Source organism: Macrotis lagotis, chromosome X (assembly GCF_037893015.1).
Source record: "Macrotis lagotis isolate mMagLag1 chromosome X, bilby.v1.9.chrom.fasta, whole genome shotgun sequence".
Lineage (NCBI taxonomy): Eukaryota > Metazoa > Chordata > Mammalia > Peramelemorphia > Peramelidae > Macrotis > Macrotis lagotis.
In genome coordinates, this window is record NC_133666.1 from 641,646,606 (window position 1) to 641,665,576 (window position 18,971).

An 18,971-nucleotide genomic window follows, 5' to 3' on the forward strand; every position below is an offset into this window, starting at 1 on the left:
CAGACTAGACTGAGAAAAATTCTGGAATTGCAGATCAGAAGACTTGGGTTGGTCCCAGCTCTGCCATTTTTTGGCTGCCTGACTGTGGGCAAGTCACTTCAACTTTTCACACCTGTCTCTAGTAAATGGAGGGTGCTGCCTCTCAGGGTTGTTATAGGAGATTAAGAGAGATGAATTAGACTGGGATCTAAGTGGGGGAGCCTCAGAAACCTAAATACCTTCTGTTTTAATTTGATTCCCTGCCTGCCTGGAAAAACTCCCCCTCCTACTCTGGACCTCCCTTCTCCCCACTACCACTCTACCCCCTGCACAATCAGGAGGTGAGGCACCACCTGGGAAAAATCCAGGTGCCACCACCGGATACAGGGCAATTGACTCAGGGGCTGTCAGTCTTTTCTCTGACTCAGAACTGGCCTGGGTGTGCCCCAAAGCACAGATCTCCTCCCCACAGATGGGACACCCGCCCAGTTTTACCTGGTTTCAGATGTATATTGTGGGAAGGGAAGATATCAGCCCACCCAGTGCATATGAAAAAACTCAACAATCTCAATACATCTCCTCATTTCAGACATATCTAGACTAGAAATAGGGAGGACACTTAAAAACTTTTCACACAAGCAGCACAGTCAAGCTAGAAGATAACCTGCAGATTAGGACACTGAGGTCTAGGCAAATGACTTTCCCAAAGCCACACAGAGGAAGAAAATAATCAGAGGTCAGAGGCCCTCTAGTCCAACCCCCAGTTTTACAGATCAGAAAAGTGATGTGATTGCAGATCAGGTTAAGTGATTTGCCCAAGGCCTCACAGGGATAGTAAATGGCAAAGCCATGCTTCTACCCCAGGCCCTTGGACTCCAAATCCTGGCCTTTTTTCCATTGTGTTTACCAGATTATTTTATCACTCTCCTCTGTGTAGTGGTGATGTTTATCTTCCTAGCCCCTATTTTCAGCCATTTCTCCTTGATCTCTCTTGGAGGCTCCTTTCTTGCTCCACCAGCCATTTCTCCCCCCTACTCTCCTTTGTTTTTCCTGCAACCAACCTCCAGGATACTCACCAGGAGTAGGTGCCAGAAGATCCTGCTTCTCAGGGCAGAATTGTTTCAGGAGATTTCTATACCCCAGGTTTTTTCAGGGCATTCAATTAAGCCTCTGAAAATCTGGATTCTAGCCCTGGCCATGCCATTAACAGACTATATCACTTCTTGGAAGTCAGTTTAATGTTATTTCAGTTTCCTTCTCTGTACAAGAATAGGGTGACTCAATCTAGATGATCTCTGAAGTCCTTTCCAAGTTTAATATTCCCAGTCAAAGGTATATTCAATGCTCTTCACACCAAGGACGATCTGGGTTCTGATTAGCAGGGTCTGAATTTATTTTTGTTCTTTTTCTAATTATGTGGCCTTGGAAAAGTCATTTAGCCACTACAGACCTAAATATCTTCCTTTACAAAATAAGATGTTTGTAGAGATGACCTTCCCACTCTAAGTCTGTGATTGTAGGATTCTAAGCATGCTTTCATCCCTGACCTTCTTTGATACATAAGGTCCCTTTCAGCCTTGACATTCTGATTCTTACTTCCTGACTCGTCCTTTTCAAGGGATCCCACCAGTTACTGGAACCTAGAAAACTCTATAAAAGAATAATGAGAACGTCCAGAAATCCTAAGAAGTAGAAATCTTCCTGACCTTATTTTCAAGTTAGACCTTTAAAAACTATAGTATTTTAGGGGGAATTCCATGCAACAATCATTTATTCAGTACAGTGTTCAAGATTGGACACAAAAGGGCTAAAAAGATGAAAAGGGAATTGTCTTTGTTCTCAGGATCTAACTAGGTACTTGATACTGCCTTTCAAAACTTTCATACAAATTAGACTAGTTAAACAAATAAGAATTTAGCACAGCACCTAGTCCATAAAAAGGCACTTTTTAAAAACGCTTGTGGATTAGTTGATAGTAGAAAATCCAAAAATGTAACCTGGGAGATTCAAGGAAGGAGGAAATTCCTTTCTAGCAGGGGTAATCAAAGAAGGCTTTATGAAGGAAGGGACACAAATGCTGGGCCTTGAAGGTACAGAAAAAATTCAGAAAGGAGAAATAAGCCAGAAAGTCTTTTCTAGACATGAGGGAACCACATGTGTGGCTGAAATGAGTGGAGGGGAGTAATATGAGCTGATACTGAAAAGGCAGGTGGGAGCCAGAGTACAGATGCCACTGGTAGCTCAGCTGCCAGGAAAGGTGTTAATTGCATAATTAACTCTTAGAAAGTCCAAGGAAAACTAAAAGGAAATTTTGAACATCTTTTCTAGATTGGTAAGGTAGAAGAAACACAGGACTGGGAGGGAGAAGGCCTAAGATTCAGACCTGGGTTCTTCATTCCTTTTCACTTCAGTTTCATCATTTTCACAAATATTTGTAAAAGTACTTGGTAGAAATTCTTCAGTGGATTATGCTGAACTTTGAGTCTCATGACATGAGTTCAAAATCCATACTACTGGTGTGACCTTGGACAAGTCACTGAACACTTCTAGCTCTCTAAATATCTTCAAATCTGTAAAATGGGAGAGAAGTTTGGATGAGATAACTTCAAGAACTATGTTCCATCCAACATCTTTTTCCTCCTATTCATTCTTTGTCCCATAAATCCCAGGTCCTCTCATCTGTAAAATAGAGAATTATTATCAGGCTACTTCAGTATTTCCATTTCAGTCTTGGTTAAAGCATTCAGCTGTTAGGTACCCCTCTTTATGCTGCTCTGGGGCCATTTAGAAACATGTTTTCAGTCTGGAACAGTAGCAGAGTTGGACTTTTCCCACATTCAACCATCTTAAATCTCTTGAGTCCTGTTTCCTCAGTGATCTCATAGCAAGTCATTCCTTCAGCCTTAGAAGGATGACTTTTGCCGAAAATGGCCTTCTGCTAAAAAGCCAAGAGACAGGGATAGGAGGAAGGTTCTGTTGGAAGGAAGGATATTTTTGGAAAGTTGATGACTTTTGAAAACTTCATACAAAAGCGGCCCACAGTGGGGAGGAGATAAGCCTGAAGGTTTCTGGGAAAATGTAGCTGAACCCCAAGCAGAAAAAAATTCACTCTGGCATCCACTAGGAAAGTGGAGAGTCAAACATTCTGCAGACACTGCATCCAGACAGCTGGTTTCGTTTAGATTTTTGTGTGATTAGCCGACATCTTCCTGTTACTTTACCACTTGGATTTAGTGAGCCTCTTTTACCATATAAGGAAAATCCTCTGTAGAATGTGGAAGGCTTTGATTGCAGGAAGAGGTGGAGTTCAAGAATTACTAGCAGTGAGTGACTAAAAGTGATTGGGGGGTGCCCTTTTTTTGTCCACATCTCTGAGTGGAAGAACATTGCTGGCTTGTTGAGAAAAGTTCAGCTGTAGAATTCCCTCTGCTAGCAAGAATTTGCTTTTTATCAGTCTCAATTACTTCTAAGAAAGAAAGGGGAGAGAGAGGAATCTTCCTCAGTTACCCCTAGGAAGACAAGAGTTTGGTATTTCTAACTGGTTCCCCAAAAATGAATACATCTATTGACAGGGTAGAAGCAGTTCCTTAAAAATAGCTGTTTGTTGTTTTAGTGAAATCTTTCCTCAGATCAGTGATTAGGATAACTTGCAGATTAGGAAAAAAAACCCCTGTGAAATCATCATTCTCTTTCTCTCTGCTAGTTCGGGGTTGTGTGTAGAAACAGAGTTATCCCCTGCTTTATCTGTTTTTCAGTGATTGAGATTTCCCTCTATTGGGCAGGCAAGGTCCATGGTTAAGAAATGATTGACATCCTACACACACACACACACACACACACACACACACACACACACACACACACACACACACACACACACACACACACACACACACACATACACAAACACTTCCTATTACCAATTTTTGCTTTTTGAGAGTTCCCTTCTCTGAACTTCTACATCTGGCCCTACCTTGGAGCTACATTATAATATCTTCCTTTTTTTCTATATGAAGCATCAGAATAGCTAAAGGCATAGACTCCAAAATGGGAAAGTCTAAATTTAAACCCTGCTTCAGACATTTATTAGTTGTTTGACCCTGGTCAATTCACTTAACTTTTCTCAGCCTCAGTTTCCTCATCTCCAAAATAGGATTATCATTAGCACCTGCCCTATAGGGTTGTTATAAGAATCAAATGAGATAATGCCCTTAATCCACTAATAGTAAATGGACATCTAGGGTAATCCCCACTGCCCTCAATTCCCCCCCCTCCATTCTGGACCCAGAAGATGAGACACCAGATTCTAGGCCTGGCCCTATTACAAGGTGATGATCTCTATGAGTTGCTGGAACCAAAAAATCTTATTATCCAGGAGTCAATCTTCTGGTAAGGAACCTTGCCAGATTCGTTGGTCCAGCTTTCCAGGGTAGCCTGTACTGGAAAAACACCCAGCTTGGTTGTCCTTAGAGAAGTTTCAGTCCAATGGCATTACCTTCAGGAGCTCAGGGTCATTTCAGTGCTATGAAGAGAACTCAAAAGAAGGCTTTTGTGAAAGAACTGGAGCTAAACATATTTGACTGATTAGTTAAAGTCTATACTAACAAGCTACAAGTCTCTGAGTGAGCTACTTTTAGACTCTGTGCTTCAGGTTCCCTGTTGTTAAAACAGAGAGGCTAATACTTGTCCTACCTGGCAAGAAGTTCACATTTCTAACTCTCATATTCTCTATTCTGTCTCCCAGCTCTGAGAATTTCGTAGTCCTTTCTTTGCTAAGGACTCTGGCAGCAGGGTATACTGGGTTGATCACCAGTCTATGAATCAGCAGAATCAAATTCTGGTTCTCCCACTTACTGGCTGGCTATATGGCTTGGACAATGTTACTTTCTCTTTCCAGGTCTTAGTTTCCTTTTCTATAACATAGGGGAGACAATGATACTTGCTCTGTAACATTCCCTACACCTTAGGTAGGAAGAAATCACTTTCTAAACCTTATGGTGCCATAGAAACATAAGGCATTATTGTGCTATCTACTTCTTAGAAAGGGCAGTTAGCAGGCCTGGAGTCCGGAAGAACTGAGTTCAAATCTAGCCTCAGACACTAGCTGTGTGACCTTGGGCAAATTATTTAACCATGTTTGCCTCAGTTTTCTCATCTATAAAATGAGTTGAAGAAGGAAATGGCAAGCTATTTCAGTGACAATTGAAGAACAACAAAAATACATCTTGGCATCATTTTGGTAGTTAAATGATATGTTTTGAAGGGTGGGACACCCTTTTAAAAAAACCTAAAGACCTACTCTGGCATAAGGTGACCCTGGCTTCTCAAAGCCAATGCCAGGTAAGAGCAAACTCTGCTGGCTCATGCCAAGCTTCAAGTACAGACTCTGCAACAATTTGTAATTTTAGGACCAAGGACCAGCCTCACTGGTTCATTCACTAGAAGGCTAGCCACCAAGCAATTCAAAAAGTCTGGAATGGGCTACAAACAGCTTCCATGGAGCGAGCATCTATACTAACAAACAAAAGCACAATCATATCAAGATTCTAGGATCATAGATCTAGAACTAGAAAAGACCAAAAGACCATGAATTTTACAGATGAGAAAACTGAGATGTAGAAAGAAGTAAATTGCTCAAGACCTCAGAGATATTAAGTGGCAGAACCAGGATTTGAACCCAGCTCCTCTGACTGCCAATCCATTGATCTTCCTTGCATTCTATACCATCTTAAGTCAGACTTAGAGCTGGAAAGAAAAGGCCATCTGGACTGATTCACTCATTGTATTGCTGGAAAGCCAAGACCCAAGGAGAGGAAATGATTTGCCCATTGTCACATTGGTGATAAGACTCAGAAGTGAGAATTTGTCCCAGAATTTCTGACTCCAAAACCATGTTGTCCACATTCTGCTTCTGTACCCTTGTTGCCCCAAATCTGGGGGGCAGGAAAGGGACCAGGGAGAGAAAACAAAGGATGCTCATATTTTATCATTTCTGTCCCAAGTTGTGGCCTTTCCTAATTCTCACCCCTAGGGTTTTAGTTAGTGTTCCTCTCTCCCCTCCCAAATGTCTTTTATATTATTTATCTGTGCAATGAAGGTAAGACCTGGATTGTTCTGGTCTAATATATGAGTCCCTGATATAGTGTTTGACTGCATTAATAAATGCTTTTTCAATATAAAGAACTACAGACAAATTGTAATGAGGAAGGAAAGGGAGGAAGAGGGACACTTTTGTTTCCTGTTATCTAAGCATAAAGAAGCTGTGGATCTCCCAAATAGGCAACAATAGAGTAGGCCCCTCATTCAGGTCTCTGCACAGATCCATTTAATCTGGGCTAGGACTTGGTCCTAGAATGCCTATGCTCTCGAGGAATCTTGCAATAGGCCCTGAGACAACTGCTGACTTTAAATTTTCAGGGAAATCTCTGGAAGATCTTAGACCTCATACTGTGCAGGTCCATTGTGAGTTCCCAGAGATAACAGCTGGTCTTTGGAAGAACACATGGCTGTCTTGTCCATTCCCTCACACCTGGTGACTCCTCACTGTATGAGGGGAATGTCTGTTTGCTCTAAGATCATGAGATAATGTATATAAAGGACTTTGCAAGTCTTAAAATGCAACATCATTGTGAACTGTTATCATTATATATCAGAAGGGCAGGAGTTGGCCCACCCTCTCCCCCATGCTCTATTCCTGAATACTTTTGTGGTCTCCCAGTAGGTAACCTCCTCCTCTCCCAGACTCATGCCTGCCACAACCCCCCACCCCCCCCCAGAGTCTGGGCAGTAGAAACAGGAATGGACTTGCTAAAAGGGGTGTCTTGAAGTGGTTGCTGAAACTGCATTCCAGTCCAGTGGTGAGATTTTTGTTCTGATTTTTTTTTTAACCCCCAGTGTCTGTGTCCATTGTGTAGGCTGAAGGAGATGTGGCAGCTCTAAATCGACGGATCCAGCTAGTTGAGGAAGAGTTGGACCGGGCCCAAGAACGTCTGGCCACAGCCCTGCAGAAACTGGAGGAGGCGGAAAAGGCAGCCGATGAGAGTGAGAGGTAGGAGTCTCTCAACATGTTACAAGAAAGAAGCTCAGAGTGGGGGTGGAGTTCCCCACAAAGGGAAGGAGGAGAAGAAAGTGAATGAAAAGCATGTTCCTGTTAAGCTGGCTTCATACTTGCGAATTGTAGCCAATGTTCACTTGAAAAAACTCTGCCAAAAATTCCCTCAATTCAATGCTCACTGAAAAAATTCTCCCTGTTCTGTGACACCCACTTTTCTTCTTGGAATTCTTAAGGCTCTCAATCTTAATGCATATTGTAATTTATGTAATAAATATGTAATGTATCTTTTGTAATTTATATATATAACTTATGAAATCAGAGCCATAGAAATGAAGTTGGAAGGGATTTCTCAGTTCATCGTAGCCACTTCCTACCCCAAATCACAAACTGTCCCTACTGTATCCCCCCAGGAAGAGGAAATATTTCTGTTGTTGGGGAACTCACAGTTAATTCCATTTTGGTGCAAGTCTGATTGTTTGGAAGTTCTTCCTTAAAATTATTGAATCTCAAAAGCCGTCATCTAACCTTATCCCTTACCTAACCTATGAATCATCCCAATATTAGTCCCTGACAAAGTAGTCATCCAACCTCCAATGATGTGAAACTAACTCTTCTTTCCTCAGTGGCATCTGGGCTCCCTTCACTCTGCTTTTGAATAGATCTCATTGATGGAAGTTTTTCCTTATGCTTGGCCAAAGATCTTCCAGCATATTCATATATCATAAAATGATACAGCTGGAAGGGACTTTCAAGGTCACTTAGTTGAACCCTGTCATTTCATAGAGTAGTTAGTGACTTGCCCAGGATTATTAATATAGTAAGTGACCACAGCAGGATTTGAATCCATTCTCAGTCCTCTGGCTCCAAATTCCTCTGCCTACTTTACAGATGAGAAAATTGAAGCCCAGACAAGTAAAGTGTCTCTACTTCATTCATCCTTACCTAGGCAGACTTGAACTTAAGCCTTCTGATTCCAAGTCCAGTGTTCTTTTCTCTCTTCCATGTGTTTGGCCCTACTTCTGTCCACTGAGATCAAACAAAATGAGTGGTCCTTTATTTGAAGGGAAAAAAAACTTGCACAAATGGTTATTAATAGCCTTTTGACTATTAATATTAATAGCCCTTATGATAGACAATTAAAGAAGACGTGTGCTAAATTCCATTAATAATTTCTCATTTGCTAAAGTCTAAGTAGCTACTGTTTCCTTCTGATCCTGGGCAGCCATTGCCATTCAATGGCTCTCCTGTACAGTTGGCAGAGAGTCCAGGGCCTGAGGACTGAGCCTGGATTGTGTTGTGTGACTCACTTAAGGAAAAGTCTTTGTCAAGTTAAATAGGTTCCTTATGTAATGACAATATCAGCCATGCCGCATCAGCCCTGTTGAGGGTGGCTCAGAATTGAAATCCAGGAACAAAAACTTTCATCACCAAGGCTCTCATCTGCCTAATAAGCTAAAGAGATGACAAAAAGAGTCCTGATTTGGCATTACAAACCTGGAGCCCCTCGAGAGCTCCCCCTAGTTGGGACGCCCAGAGAACTCGTGTTATTGTTCTTCAAGGACTGAATTCTTATCACAGAGGCAGACTTTTATTTTTTAGCTTGAAGGAGCCTCAGGGATTGCCTATGCCAACCATACTCATTCCTATTTTATGGCTGAGGGGACTGAGGTTCAGAAAGGTTGTGACATATCCAGGGTCACACTGTAGAGCGCTGGGAGTCCATCCCAAGTGTCCTGATTCCTAAGCCAAATCTCTTTCTACAACAATATAGCACTTTTCACTTGAAGGATGTAGGCAAAATGTTCCCCACACTGAAGTACCCTATATTCATAATCTAATAAGATTTTCAAGAGGTAGGGGGGTGGAAAGGTGCCTGGACTTAGATTTGAATCCAGAAGACCTGGGTCCCGGTCTAAAAGTGTCAGTTTCCTCATCTATAATATGGGCATAATAATATTTGGAAAACTTAATCCAGAAATGATTTTTCCAACATGTAGGAAGCATAGTAGATAGATATTGCTGGACCTGGAGTTCAGATCTGACCTCTGATATTAGCTATTTGACACAAGCCAAGTCATTTAACCTATTTGTCTTAGTTTTCTCATCTGTGAAATTTGGGTGATAATAAAAGCACCAACTTCCCAGGATTGTTTATGAGACACTTAGCACAGGACTTGGTATACTAAAGATGCTTAATAACCACTTTTTTTCCTTCCTTCCACCAACTGAGTATTCATTCTGCCTGATTTGTGTCATAGAAGAGATTGAAGTTTTTCTACTGCTCTAGAGCCTATCTTCTAGAGAGCATTGAACCTATCAAGCTACCAAAAACCTTAATCTTAATATCAGAGAAATAATGTGGCGTAGTATGTGGAGCATTGGGGTCAAGTTGCTTGCTAGAAAGTGATCATGAGGAAATTATTTAACAACTCTAATCATCAGTCTTCTCATTAGTAAAACAGACACATTAATATATCTAGGACATTCCTTATGGGTTCATATAATAAAGTTCATATAATAAAATCTATGTGAGGCAATTTGAAAGTTTTTTGAAAGAGCTATATAAATATCAACTATTAAATTTAAAACTGATGGAACTATTAGCAAATGGACACAAGTAGTTCTTTAAAAGCATAGTGCAGGGGTAGCTAGGTGGCACAATGGATAGAGCCCTGGCCCTAGAGTCAGGAAGACCTGAGTTCAAATCCAGCCTCAGATACTTAATTACCTAGCTGTGTGACCTTGGGCAAGTCACTTAATCCCATTGCCTAGAAAACAAAAAAAAGCATAATGCCATATGGTCATGTTGTTCTATTTTTTATTTAATTTTTATTAGCCCAGAATGTGATCTGATTTTTTTTTCAAGTCTGTGGACTCATAGCTGAAAAGTAATTTTGCATATGACTTAAAACTGCATGGTAGGTAGAAGAGAAGAGATGCCCAACTAGTAGTCAGAAGAGCGTGGAGTTGTAATCCCAGTGCTATTGATAACTTTCTTTGTGATTATAAGCAGGTTACTTCTCCCTCTGGGTCTGTGTTTCCTCATATGTTTTGAAGGACCTGGGCTAGAGGAATATTAGTAGTGAAAAATCATAGAGTTTTTAAGGGTTCCTTACATAGTCCCATTGAAAGAGTATTGATTCTGGAGGCAGTGGACCTGGGTTCAACCTGGACTCTTTCTGTTTTATAATCATAGATATTGGAATTGATGGCGTGTAAAGCCACTTCTGGCTCTAACATTCTATGTTCTAAAGGTCCCCTTCTGACTTACATGTGTACAGTAGACCTACATTCAGACCCTACCTTTGAAATAGCTGTGGGCAGTCACTTATCCCCTTCATCCCCCACAACTATAAAACATGGAAGTTGAACTAGATTCAGTTGGTAGGGAACCTGGAGATCAAAGCTATGATCCCCTGTGCTCAGGTCCTCTTCTGCTCAAACCCCTTCTGAATCATGAGGTCCCTTCCAACTCTTATGTTCTCCTATCCCAACTTTATATTCTGAAGTTCCTTATGGCTATAACATTTAAGGCTTTACATTCCTCCCAACTCAAATATTCTATGTTTTAAAGACTCTCCCACCTCTGATATCCTGTGTTCTGAGATCCCTCCCAGTCGTGATAGCCTGTGTTCTAAGGGTCCTCCCAGTCGTGATAGCCTGTGTTCTAAGGGTCCTCCCAATCATGATAGCCTGTGTTCTAAGGGCCCTCCCACTTCTGACACTGTATTCTAAAAACTCAACTACTACTCTACCCTGTTAGAACTGAGTTCTTAATGCATTTCTGGTCCTGGGGTATTGTATGAAATGATCATATAAGGAAAAGCCCTGAACAAAGAGAAGTCTCTGTTGGCTCTCTGCAGAGGAATGAAAGTGATTGAGAACCGGGCAATGAAGGATGAAGAAAAAATGGAAATTCAGGAGATGCAGTTGAAGGAAGCCAAGCACATTGCAGAGGAGGCTGATCGAAAATATGAGGAGGTAAGGCCCAGGGAGCCAGTGTTATAAGAAGTGGGGGAAATGGAACTATTATTTAAAGAACCCAAGGGGCCTTTCCTGAAGGAGGCTCTTGATGAGTTGGATTGGCCCCTTATGTTTTCATGTTTGTTTGTCTTGAGATAGTTATTTGGCTGTGAGCCCATTTCCACAAGGAGGCTAAAGCAGCCGGCAACTAGGAGAGCAATGAAGTGTGGAGGGAAACCATGGAAGTGGCCATTTGGTATCCGGTGTTCAGAGAATTTGTTGATTCCATTTTCCAGTTTATAACTGATCATTGTAACATCTTGTGGCTAAAACCTATAGTCCATATTGGGGGGGGGGGGGTCAAGTACTAATTCTAAAATCAGAGAACCTGGGTTCAAATCTTGCCTTCAACACTATTTTCATGATCTTGGGCAATTTACTTAATTTCTTTGAGTCTCAGTTTCCTCATCCTCAAAATGAGGATTTTGGATTGGATGGATGGTCTCTGAAGTGCCTTCTACCGCTAGGTCTGTGATTCCTCCGCAGGTGATGTTAATCATTCGTAGAGTGCTTGGAGAAACAACATGGTATAGTGGATAGAAAGGTAGCCTCAGAGTCTGTATGACCTGGGTTCAAATCCTACCTCTGACACATACTGGCTTTGTAACCCCTGGTCAGTTCACTTAACTCTCAGTGCCCTCCAGGCAACTCTCTTAAGATTAAGTTGTAAAATAGGGCTATAATTTTTTTAATTGTACTTTAAGAATAGCTATACCAAAGCTCTATTGTCTTCTGACACTTAAGGAAATCATGAAAGTGTAGCTAGGAAAATGGATGAATGAATGTTAGGGATGTGACATAGGGGAAAAGAAGCCCAAACCTTTTTTTCTGTCTTTATAGGTAGCCCGTAAATTGGTCATCCTTGAGGGTGAGCTGGAGCGAGCGGAAGAGCGTGCTGAGGTTTCAGAACTGTGAGTGCCAGGGCTGTGGGAGGCCCAGGGAGCAGGCAAACTGTGAGGTCAAGGTTGAATTCTGGGTGCTGAGCAATATATCCTAGCCCAGGGTCATGAGGGGCCCTCAGCTCCTGACATTCATTCAGTTCAGAACTGAGGTCACCCATGACACAGGCAGCCCCTTTCACCCCACCCCACCCTCCCTTACTGAACCCTAACCTGCTACTAGGAAATGGCGCAACATCAAGATTGAAATCCAGGAGGTGTGTTGTTAATTTTAGTCTACGTGGCTGTCTGTGCTTATTAACCTGACAGACTCAACCCACGTGCTGATTCTGCTGAAAGAGATTGAGAAATAAGGGATAAAGAATTCAGACTAACCCCTAAAGCAGTTTCATTTCTTTAATGAGGACCACTTTGATTCCGCAGACAGGCAACTTCTACTTTCCTCCTAAGAAACTGTCTTATGGAGAGCAGCTTACTACGAGCAGTACTTGCTTTTCCCTAAGGGAAGCAGGAAGTTTGATCCAGATCTAGCCAGCTCAAAGAAAAAGAAAAACCCCTCCCCCTGCCTCAGATAAGAATGTCAGCCTAGCACTTAAATCTTAAATAAATGGAGATCTGATTTCCTTAATTTATGCCAATAACCTCTGCCTTCTCCAAACCACCTAATCCAGATGTTTGACCACTGTCCCTCAGATTCTTGGACTTCTCACTTGAATCCCAACTTTTGGATGGGATTCATCAGTCCTGATTTCACAATGCCTGGGCAGCCCCACGGCCTCACCCTTGGCAAGAGCCCAGAAATCCTTAAAAGGGAGCGGAGGAAACAGTGCAAATACTCCTAGGTCAGCCACACCTTTGCATGGTATGGTACAATTTTGATAAGTGTGTAGCAAATATGTCTGAGGAAATTTATTTAAAAAAAAAAAGAAAGAAAGAATATATCCTCTAGCTAGAAGCTGAGTTTGTAGCTGATTAGCCTGTCAGGGCCCTGGTCACCAGTGTGCTCCCCTGGGTAAGGAAGACCCCTGCGTAGATCAGTCAAATTAAGAAGCATTTATAACATACCTACTATGTCCTGTGTATTAATCTAGGCAGTGGAATACAAAGCAAAAAAAAGAAAATTTCTGCTTTAAAGAGAGTGTAAACTCTCTCTCTCTCTCTGAAGTCACTCTCATCTGATTGTGCTTCTCTGGACCCCTGATTTGTTTCTCTTTTTGTACAGTAAGTGTGGTGATCTGGAAGAGGAGCTGAAGAATGTCACCAACAACCTGAAATCCTTGGAGGCTGCATCTGAGAAGGTCAGGGGGTCGGCTGCTTTTCCTATGGGGAGTTAGCACAACTTTGTTTGATCAATGGTTGTGGAAAGGTTTGGGATCAAAAAATGGGCCAAAGCCTTAGAAATTGTACCTTGCCCTGAACAGGGCCTCTGGTTCCAAGTCTAATGGGATTTTTCTCCTCCATTCTATGCCTTACAAAGGAGAGCATTCAAAGCCTGGAACTCCCATGGTCTGGGTTTGTAATACCATCTTCTATTACTATCAAATGGGCAAGCTAAAATGAAGAGACAAATAACAGAGGGATTCCATGAGCACCCTTTTCTAAAACCTACAGGTTCCTTACAATTCTGTTTTGCTGGAGATGTAATTTACTCTGGGACTTAAGCAGTCTAAGGGTCTCAGGAACAGGATTTGGGTGGGGAAAGAATCCAGTGACCCCCAATACCAAAAACAGTCATTAAAGAATCATCACAAACTAGAATGTCACACTGTTGTTAGTGATTTAAATATAGACATGGTCGACTAAAGCAACCTCATATTGGCTTGTAAGATCCACTTGTGAGCATTTAAACCTCAAAAATTGGCATTTACAAACCAGAGTTTGATTTATTGTTTGATTGTGTAGATCTAAGTATATGACAGATAAAATGTTAATTATGCAGATTAAATATAAAGTATACCACGTATTATTTTTCAGAGAGCTGACTGTTGAACATTTACCAGCACATCCCTCTCTATATATAATATGTGTATATTATGTGGACATGTATATGTGTATGCATTTATATAATCTGTATATGGGTATGCATTTATATAATCTTCCATATACATTTCACAACAATTCTCTGAGCAAAACAAAGCAAAATCTTTAACCTCTCTGGGTTGCTAATATACCCATTCACCAGATGGGAAACTGCAACCCAGAGAGGTTAAAGATTTTTCCTCAAAGGTATATGACTGGGGGGGGGGGGGGGGGGCGGCTAGGTGGCAGCTAGGTGGCGCAGTGGATAAAGCACCAGCCTTGGAGTCAGGAGTACCTGGGTTCAAATCCGGTCTAAGACACTTAATAATTACCTAGCTGTGTGGCCTTGGGCAAGCCACTTAACGCCATTTGCCTTGCAAAAAAAAAAAAAAGGTATATGGCTAGAGTCATATTGTCCCAATATCCCACCTCTTCAATGAAGTCTTTTCAATCACATTTCTCAAATAGTTTCATTAGGGACAAATTGGAGAGAACTTCTCTTGGTGTTCTTTCTCTATTTTATAGGGAAATTACATCTTCCAAAAATATTTCTTCTCTGTCTGGTTAATTAATTAAACATCAGTTAAATGTTTTGAACTCTGGATAAGGTATAACATTTAGATGAAAGCTGGTTTCTGACCTCATGATGTTAAAGCCTACCAAGAGGATAAGAAACAGCAACAACTAAATGTGTGATGAAGATTTAATATATACAAATGGGGTTCCAAGAGATTCAAGGGAAAAGGTCACAACAAATAGGGAATAGGAGAGAAGATCAGTGAAGCTTCAGGTAGGTGATGCCATTAAAATACAGGTCACAGATAAGGAAACAAAGAAAGGAAAAAATAGTTATTCCAGGCCTAGAGAAAAATGTGAGCAAAGGTGTGAAACTAGGCAAATGTAGAATATGTTCATTAGACGGAAAATGCAGATGCCTGCAATGTAGCATAATTAGAGGGAAGTAGATTTCCAGAAGTCTGAAGAGGTAGACTTGACCCTGTGTTTTGGAAGGTTTGGAATGCAAAGGAGTTTGAACTATATTCAATAGACAATAGGAAGCTACTGGAGATTTCTTAGTGGCAGAGTGAGATTATCAGATTCATACATAAAAATTAGTCTGAACATATGTGAAGAGTGGATTGGATGGGGCTGGGGGTTAGGAGAGTAGAGTGTACAGTTCGTGCAGAGGATAGAAAGCTGGGCATGGAATCAGGAAGATCTAAGTTCACATCCAGCCCCAGATACTTCCTGGCTGTGTGACCCTGGGCAAGTCATACAACCTTGTTTGCTTCAGTTTCCTCCTCTGTAAAATGAGCTGGAGAAGGAAATGGTAAACCATTCCATTATCTTTACCAAAAAAATCCTAAATGAGGTCATGATTGAACAACAGCATTAGTGAGTCAGAGAGTAGAGATAGGAAGACTAGTTTAAAAGGCTCATCCAGTGTTCCAAGCAAATAACAATGAGTATCTGTGCCAGAGTGGTAACCCCCCAGGTGGGGACAGAGAGAAAGAGACAGATTTGAGAGTTATGACAAAATAGTGGAATGATAGAGCTTGGTGACTCATTGGATAGAAGAGATGAAGAGACATAAGAGTCAAAGATAATCCCAGGGTTATAAACATGGTTAACCAGAGTTGAATGGTGGTGCCACAGGGAGAACTAAGGAATGAGAAGGAGAACAGGACTAGATTAAAAGACATTTAAATGTAGATGGCATTTTTTTAACTCTGCAGATGACATGAGAAATAGCAAAAACACTGGAACATTTGTAAAAAAATCTTGACACTGGGCCAGATCTAAAAAGATTAATTTTATGAGAGGGGAAAAAAATATATAATCACTAAGAATCAAAAAGTCAATCTCACAAGTCCAGTATAGGGGAGGCATAGCTAGATAGCAGTTCATCTGAAAAAAATGAAAAATCTGGGAGATTTAGTAGACTCCAAATTCATTATGAGCCAACAGTCAATCTACAACTAAGAAAATGACAGTGACCATGACTACAATTAAAGAGGTGTCAGTTCTAGGACAAAGTAGGAGACAGTGCTAAGGACACAGACATCTAGAGTCTTAGATTCCAGCCTGGGAAACCTCATTTTTAAGAAGGTCATTCATAAATTGGAGACGGTTCAAAGACAGAGTCAGGGAGCACTAGGATGGGAAAGGTTATGGTTTCATGGCACATTAGGCCTAGTTGAAGCAACTGGGGCTGTTCAGCCTGGAGAAGACTCGGGGTTCTTCAGGACTGGGAGCTATCATGTAGAAGAGAGATTAGATTTGTTCTGCTTTGCCCAAGTGAGCAAAAGGAGCCATGGGAGGAAATTGCCAGGAGGCAAATTTAGGCTTGATAGGAGGAAAAATTTCCTGACCATTGGTGCTATCCAGACATGGAATGGGTCACCTTAGGAAGTAGTAGTAAGCTCATCTCATGTAAGCCTCGAATGTCACTTTTTCAAGAAAGGATATAGACAGGATTTGTGTTCCAGGATGGGCTGGACAAGATGACTTCTCAGATCTCCCCTTCTAGCAGGGATATTGTGGGGCTCCAATGAGATGATAGATCTTAAAGCAGTATAGAAATGTCAATTATTAGCATTACTATTAGCCTGTAGTTTGGTGATAACATCATTCCTCCAGTCTTCTATTACCCTCCTTTTGAACTCACTTAATGTTTATTGGAGCAATATAGGGGTGTGCTAGTCAATATTTAACAATTGGGTTCTCTAGGAGAAAAAAAAATTATGCATGCACTTTTAAGTTGAATCTGCATTATTAACACTTAAGCCTAAAAAATCAACAAAACAAAAATCAAGCTCTAAATTGTAGTGATTGCCGATTTCTGACCTGTGAACTCTCTGAAAATTTAACAATCCCAGCAGGTTAGAACTGTCTCCAGCACAACCCTGCTTCTAGCTTTAGGTCTCTCTAGAAAGCTTGGTTCAGAGGCTAGTGTCTGTGTAGGATAAAGAAATTATATACTTTTCTCTTAGTCTTTTAAAATCATATTGAGATGGTGGTTTTTTTTTACAGTATTCTGAAAAAGAAGATAAATATGAAGAAGAAATCAAACTTCTGTCTGACAAACTTAAAGAGGTCAGTTTGCTTATAAGAGTAACTTGCACAGCAGCTAGGTGGCACAGTGGATAGAGTGCCGCCCTGGAGTCAGGAGTACCTGAGTTCAAATGCGGCCTCAGACACTTAATAATTACCTAGCTGTGTGGCCTTGGGCAAGTCACTTAACCCCATTTGCCTTGTAAAAACTTAAAAAATAAAAAATAAATTAAAAAAAGAGTAACTTGCTTTATCTCCCTGCTCTTAGTTGCAATGGGTTTGCTTTCTTCTTTTTCCCTAGGCTGAGACCCGGGCTGAGTTTGCAGAAAGAACTGTTGCAAAACTGGAAAAGACCATTGATGACCTGGAAGGTATGACATGCCCATATAGAAATATGCTTCCTTTCTTTCTCAAAAGCCCCTTCCTAGAAGGTGGAGAGGAGTTCCTCGGAGGGAATGCATTTCCTCAGAAGAATCTTAATGGGCTAGAACCAAGCTATGGTTTCCCCAGTATTTTATGTTACCACTTCTCAGAAGGAATTCTGACTGCCTATGTGACCCTGGTCAAGTCTCATCAATTCAAGAGTCATTTGTTAAATGCTTACAATATACAAAGCATTGCTTTTCTGTGATATTCAGTTTCCCCTACTGTCAAACAAGAGCAAGTTTGTGTCATGGACCCCTTTGGCAGTCAATCTGGTGAGACATAGGAATTCTTTTTCATAATTATTTTTAAATTAATAACATAAAATATATAGGATTACAAAGAAATGCAATTATACTGAAATATAGGTATCAAAATATTTTTTAAAATAAATTCTGTAATCCAGGTTAAGAACCCTGGATTAGATGATCTCTAAAGTCTAAAAGAGATCACAGAATTGAAAACAGATTTCTTAGAAAACTTTAATTAGGGTGGCTAGGTGGTGTAGTAGATAAAGCACTGGCCTTGGAGTCAGGAGTACCTGGGTTCAAATCCGGTCTCAAGCACTTAATAATTACCTGTGTGGCCTTGGGCAAGCCACTTAACCCCATTTGCCTTGCAAAAACCTTAAAAAAAACTTTAATTAGATTTTTCAACAATAACAATAATTACAATTAGCATTTATATAGTACCTGTGTGCTAGGCACTGTCATATACATACAAATAAATTATTCAGGGGTGCTTTGTATTTGTGACATTATATAAATGTATGTGTATGTATAAATATGCATGTGTATATATATATATACATATATGAGTATATTTACATAGCTTTTTAAATCTCATGGAACTTATTTCCACCATTCCATTTTACAGATACAAAAACTTGAATAGAGAGTTACGGTCTTAATTAAATGGCAAATAATGGGGTCAATAGCTCTGCCATTAACTCACTGATGGGACTGTAGTCAAGTAATTTAAGACCTTCCTTTTCCCATCTAAAAAAATGAAGGTGCTAGACTAGGTGATCTTCAAGGTCCTTACAACCCTAGCATTTGCTGATCTTCTGTTCACATTATCATCAGTGTTTTATTCAGAGCATGGGAAAAGATGCCATATTGTGGTTAATCAGCAACAGTGCAAAGTCTTGTGTGAGGTCCTGGGAAACATTGATTTTTAAATAAGACATCATCCCTGTTCTCAAGGAACTCATCATCTAGTAGAGCTGGGGTGTCAAACCATAGAAATGGATATTGACTTAAAAAACAAGTTAACATTATCTAAATTGCATTGTATTTTTATTTAATTTGTTCAGTATTTTCCAATTATAGCTTAATCTGGTTTTGGCTATACTCCACTTTGATACCTCTGAAACAGAGAGGTGATACCAACATGGATAACCACAATATGCTGTATTATATGCTAAGTGCATTAAAACAGTGCTCTCTGATATATGAGGATGAAAGGAGAAGATCAGATGGAGAAATGACATCCCTGTCTTTAGAGAGCTTAGAGTCTAA

General features: G+C 40.6%; 1 protein-coding gene across 6 annotated transcripts in view; it reads left to right on the top strand.

Moving 5' to 3' along the window:
- The window catches only part of TPM4 (tropomyosin 4), a 103,642-nt gene that overhangs the window by 13,532 nt on the left and 71,139 nt on the right, over positions 1 to 18,971 (top strand). For 4 of the 6 annotated variants that reach the window (XM_074204349.1, XM_074204348.1, XM_074204353.1 and 1 more), the window contains 6 exons: positions 6,894 to 7,027; positions 10,897 to 11,014; positions 11,897 to 11,967; positions 13,178 to 13,253; positions 17,008 to 17,070; positions 17,330 to 17,399. In XM_074204349.1, coding sequence (XP_074060450.1) covers positions 6,894 to 7,027; positions 10,897 to 11,014; positions 11,897 to 11,967; positions 13,178 to 13,253; positions 17,008 to 17,070; positions 17,330 to 17,399 — 532 coding nt within the window. The remainder of the gene's footprint in view (positions 1 to 6,893; positions 7,028 to 10,896; positions 11,015 to 11,896; positions 11,968 to 13,177; positions 13,254 to 17,007; positions 17,071 to 17,329; positions 17,400 to 18,971) is intronic. The other 2 variants (XM_074204351.1, XM_074204350.1) reach the window with 1 other exon arrangement.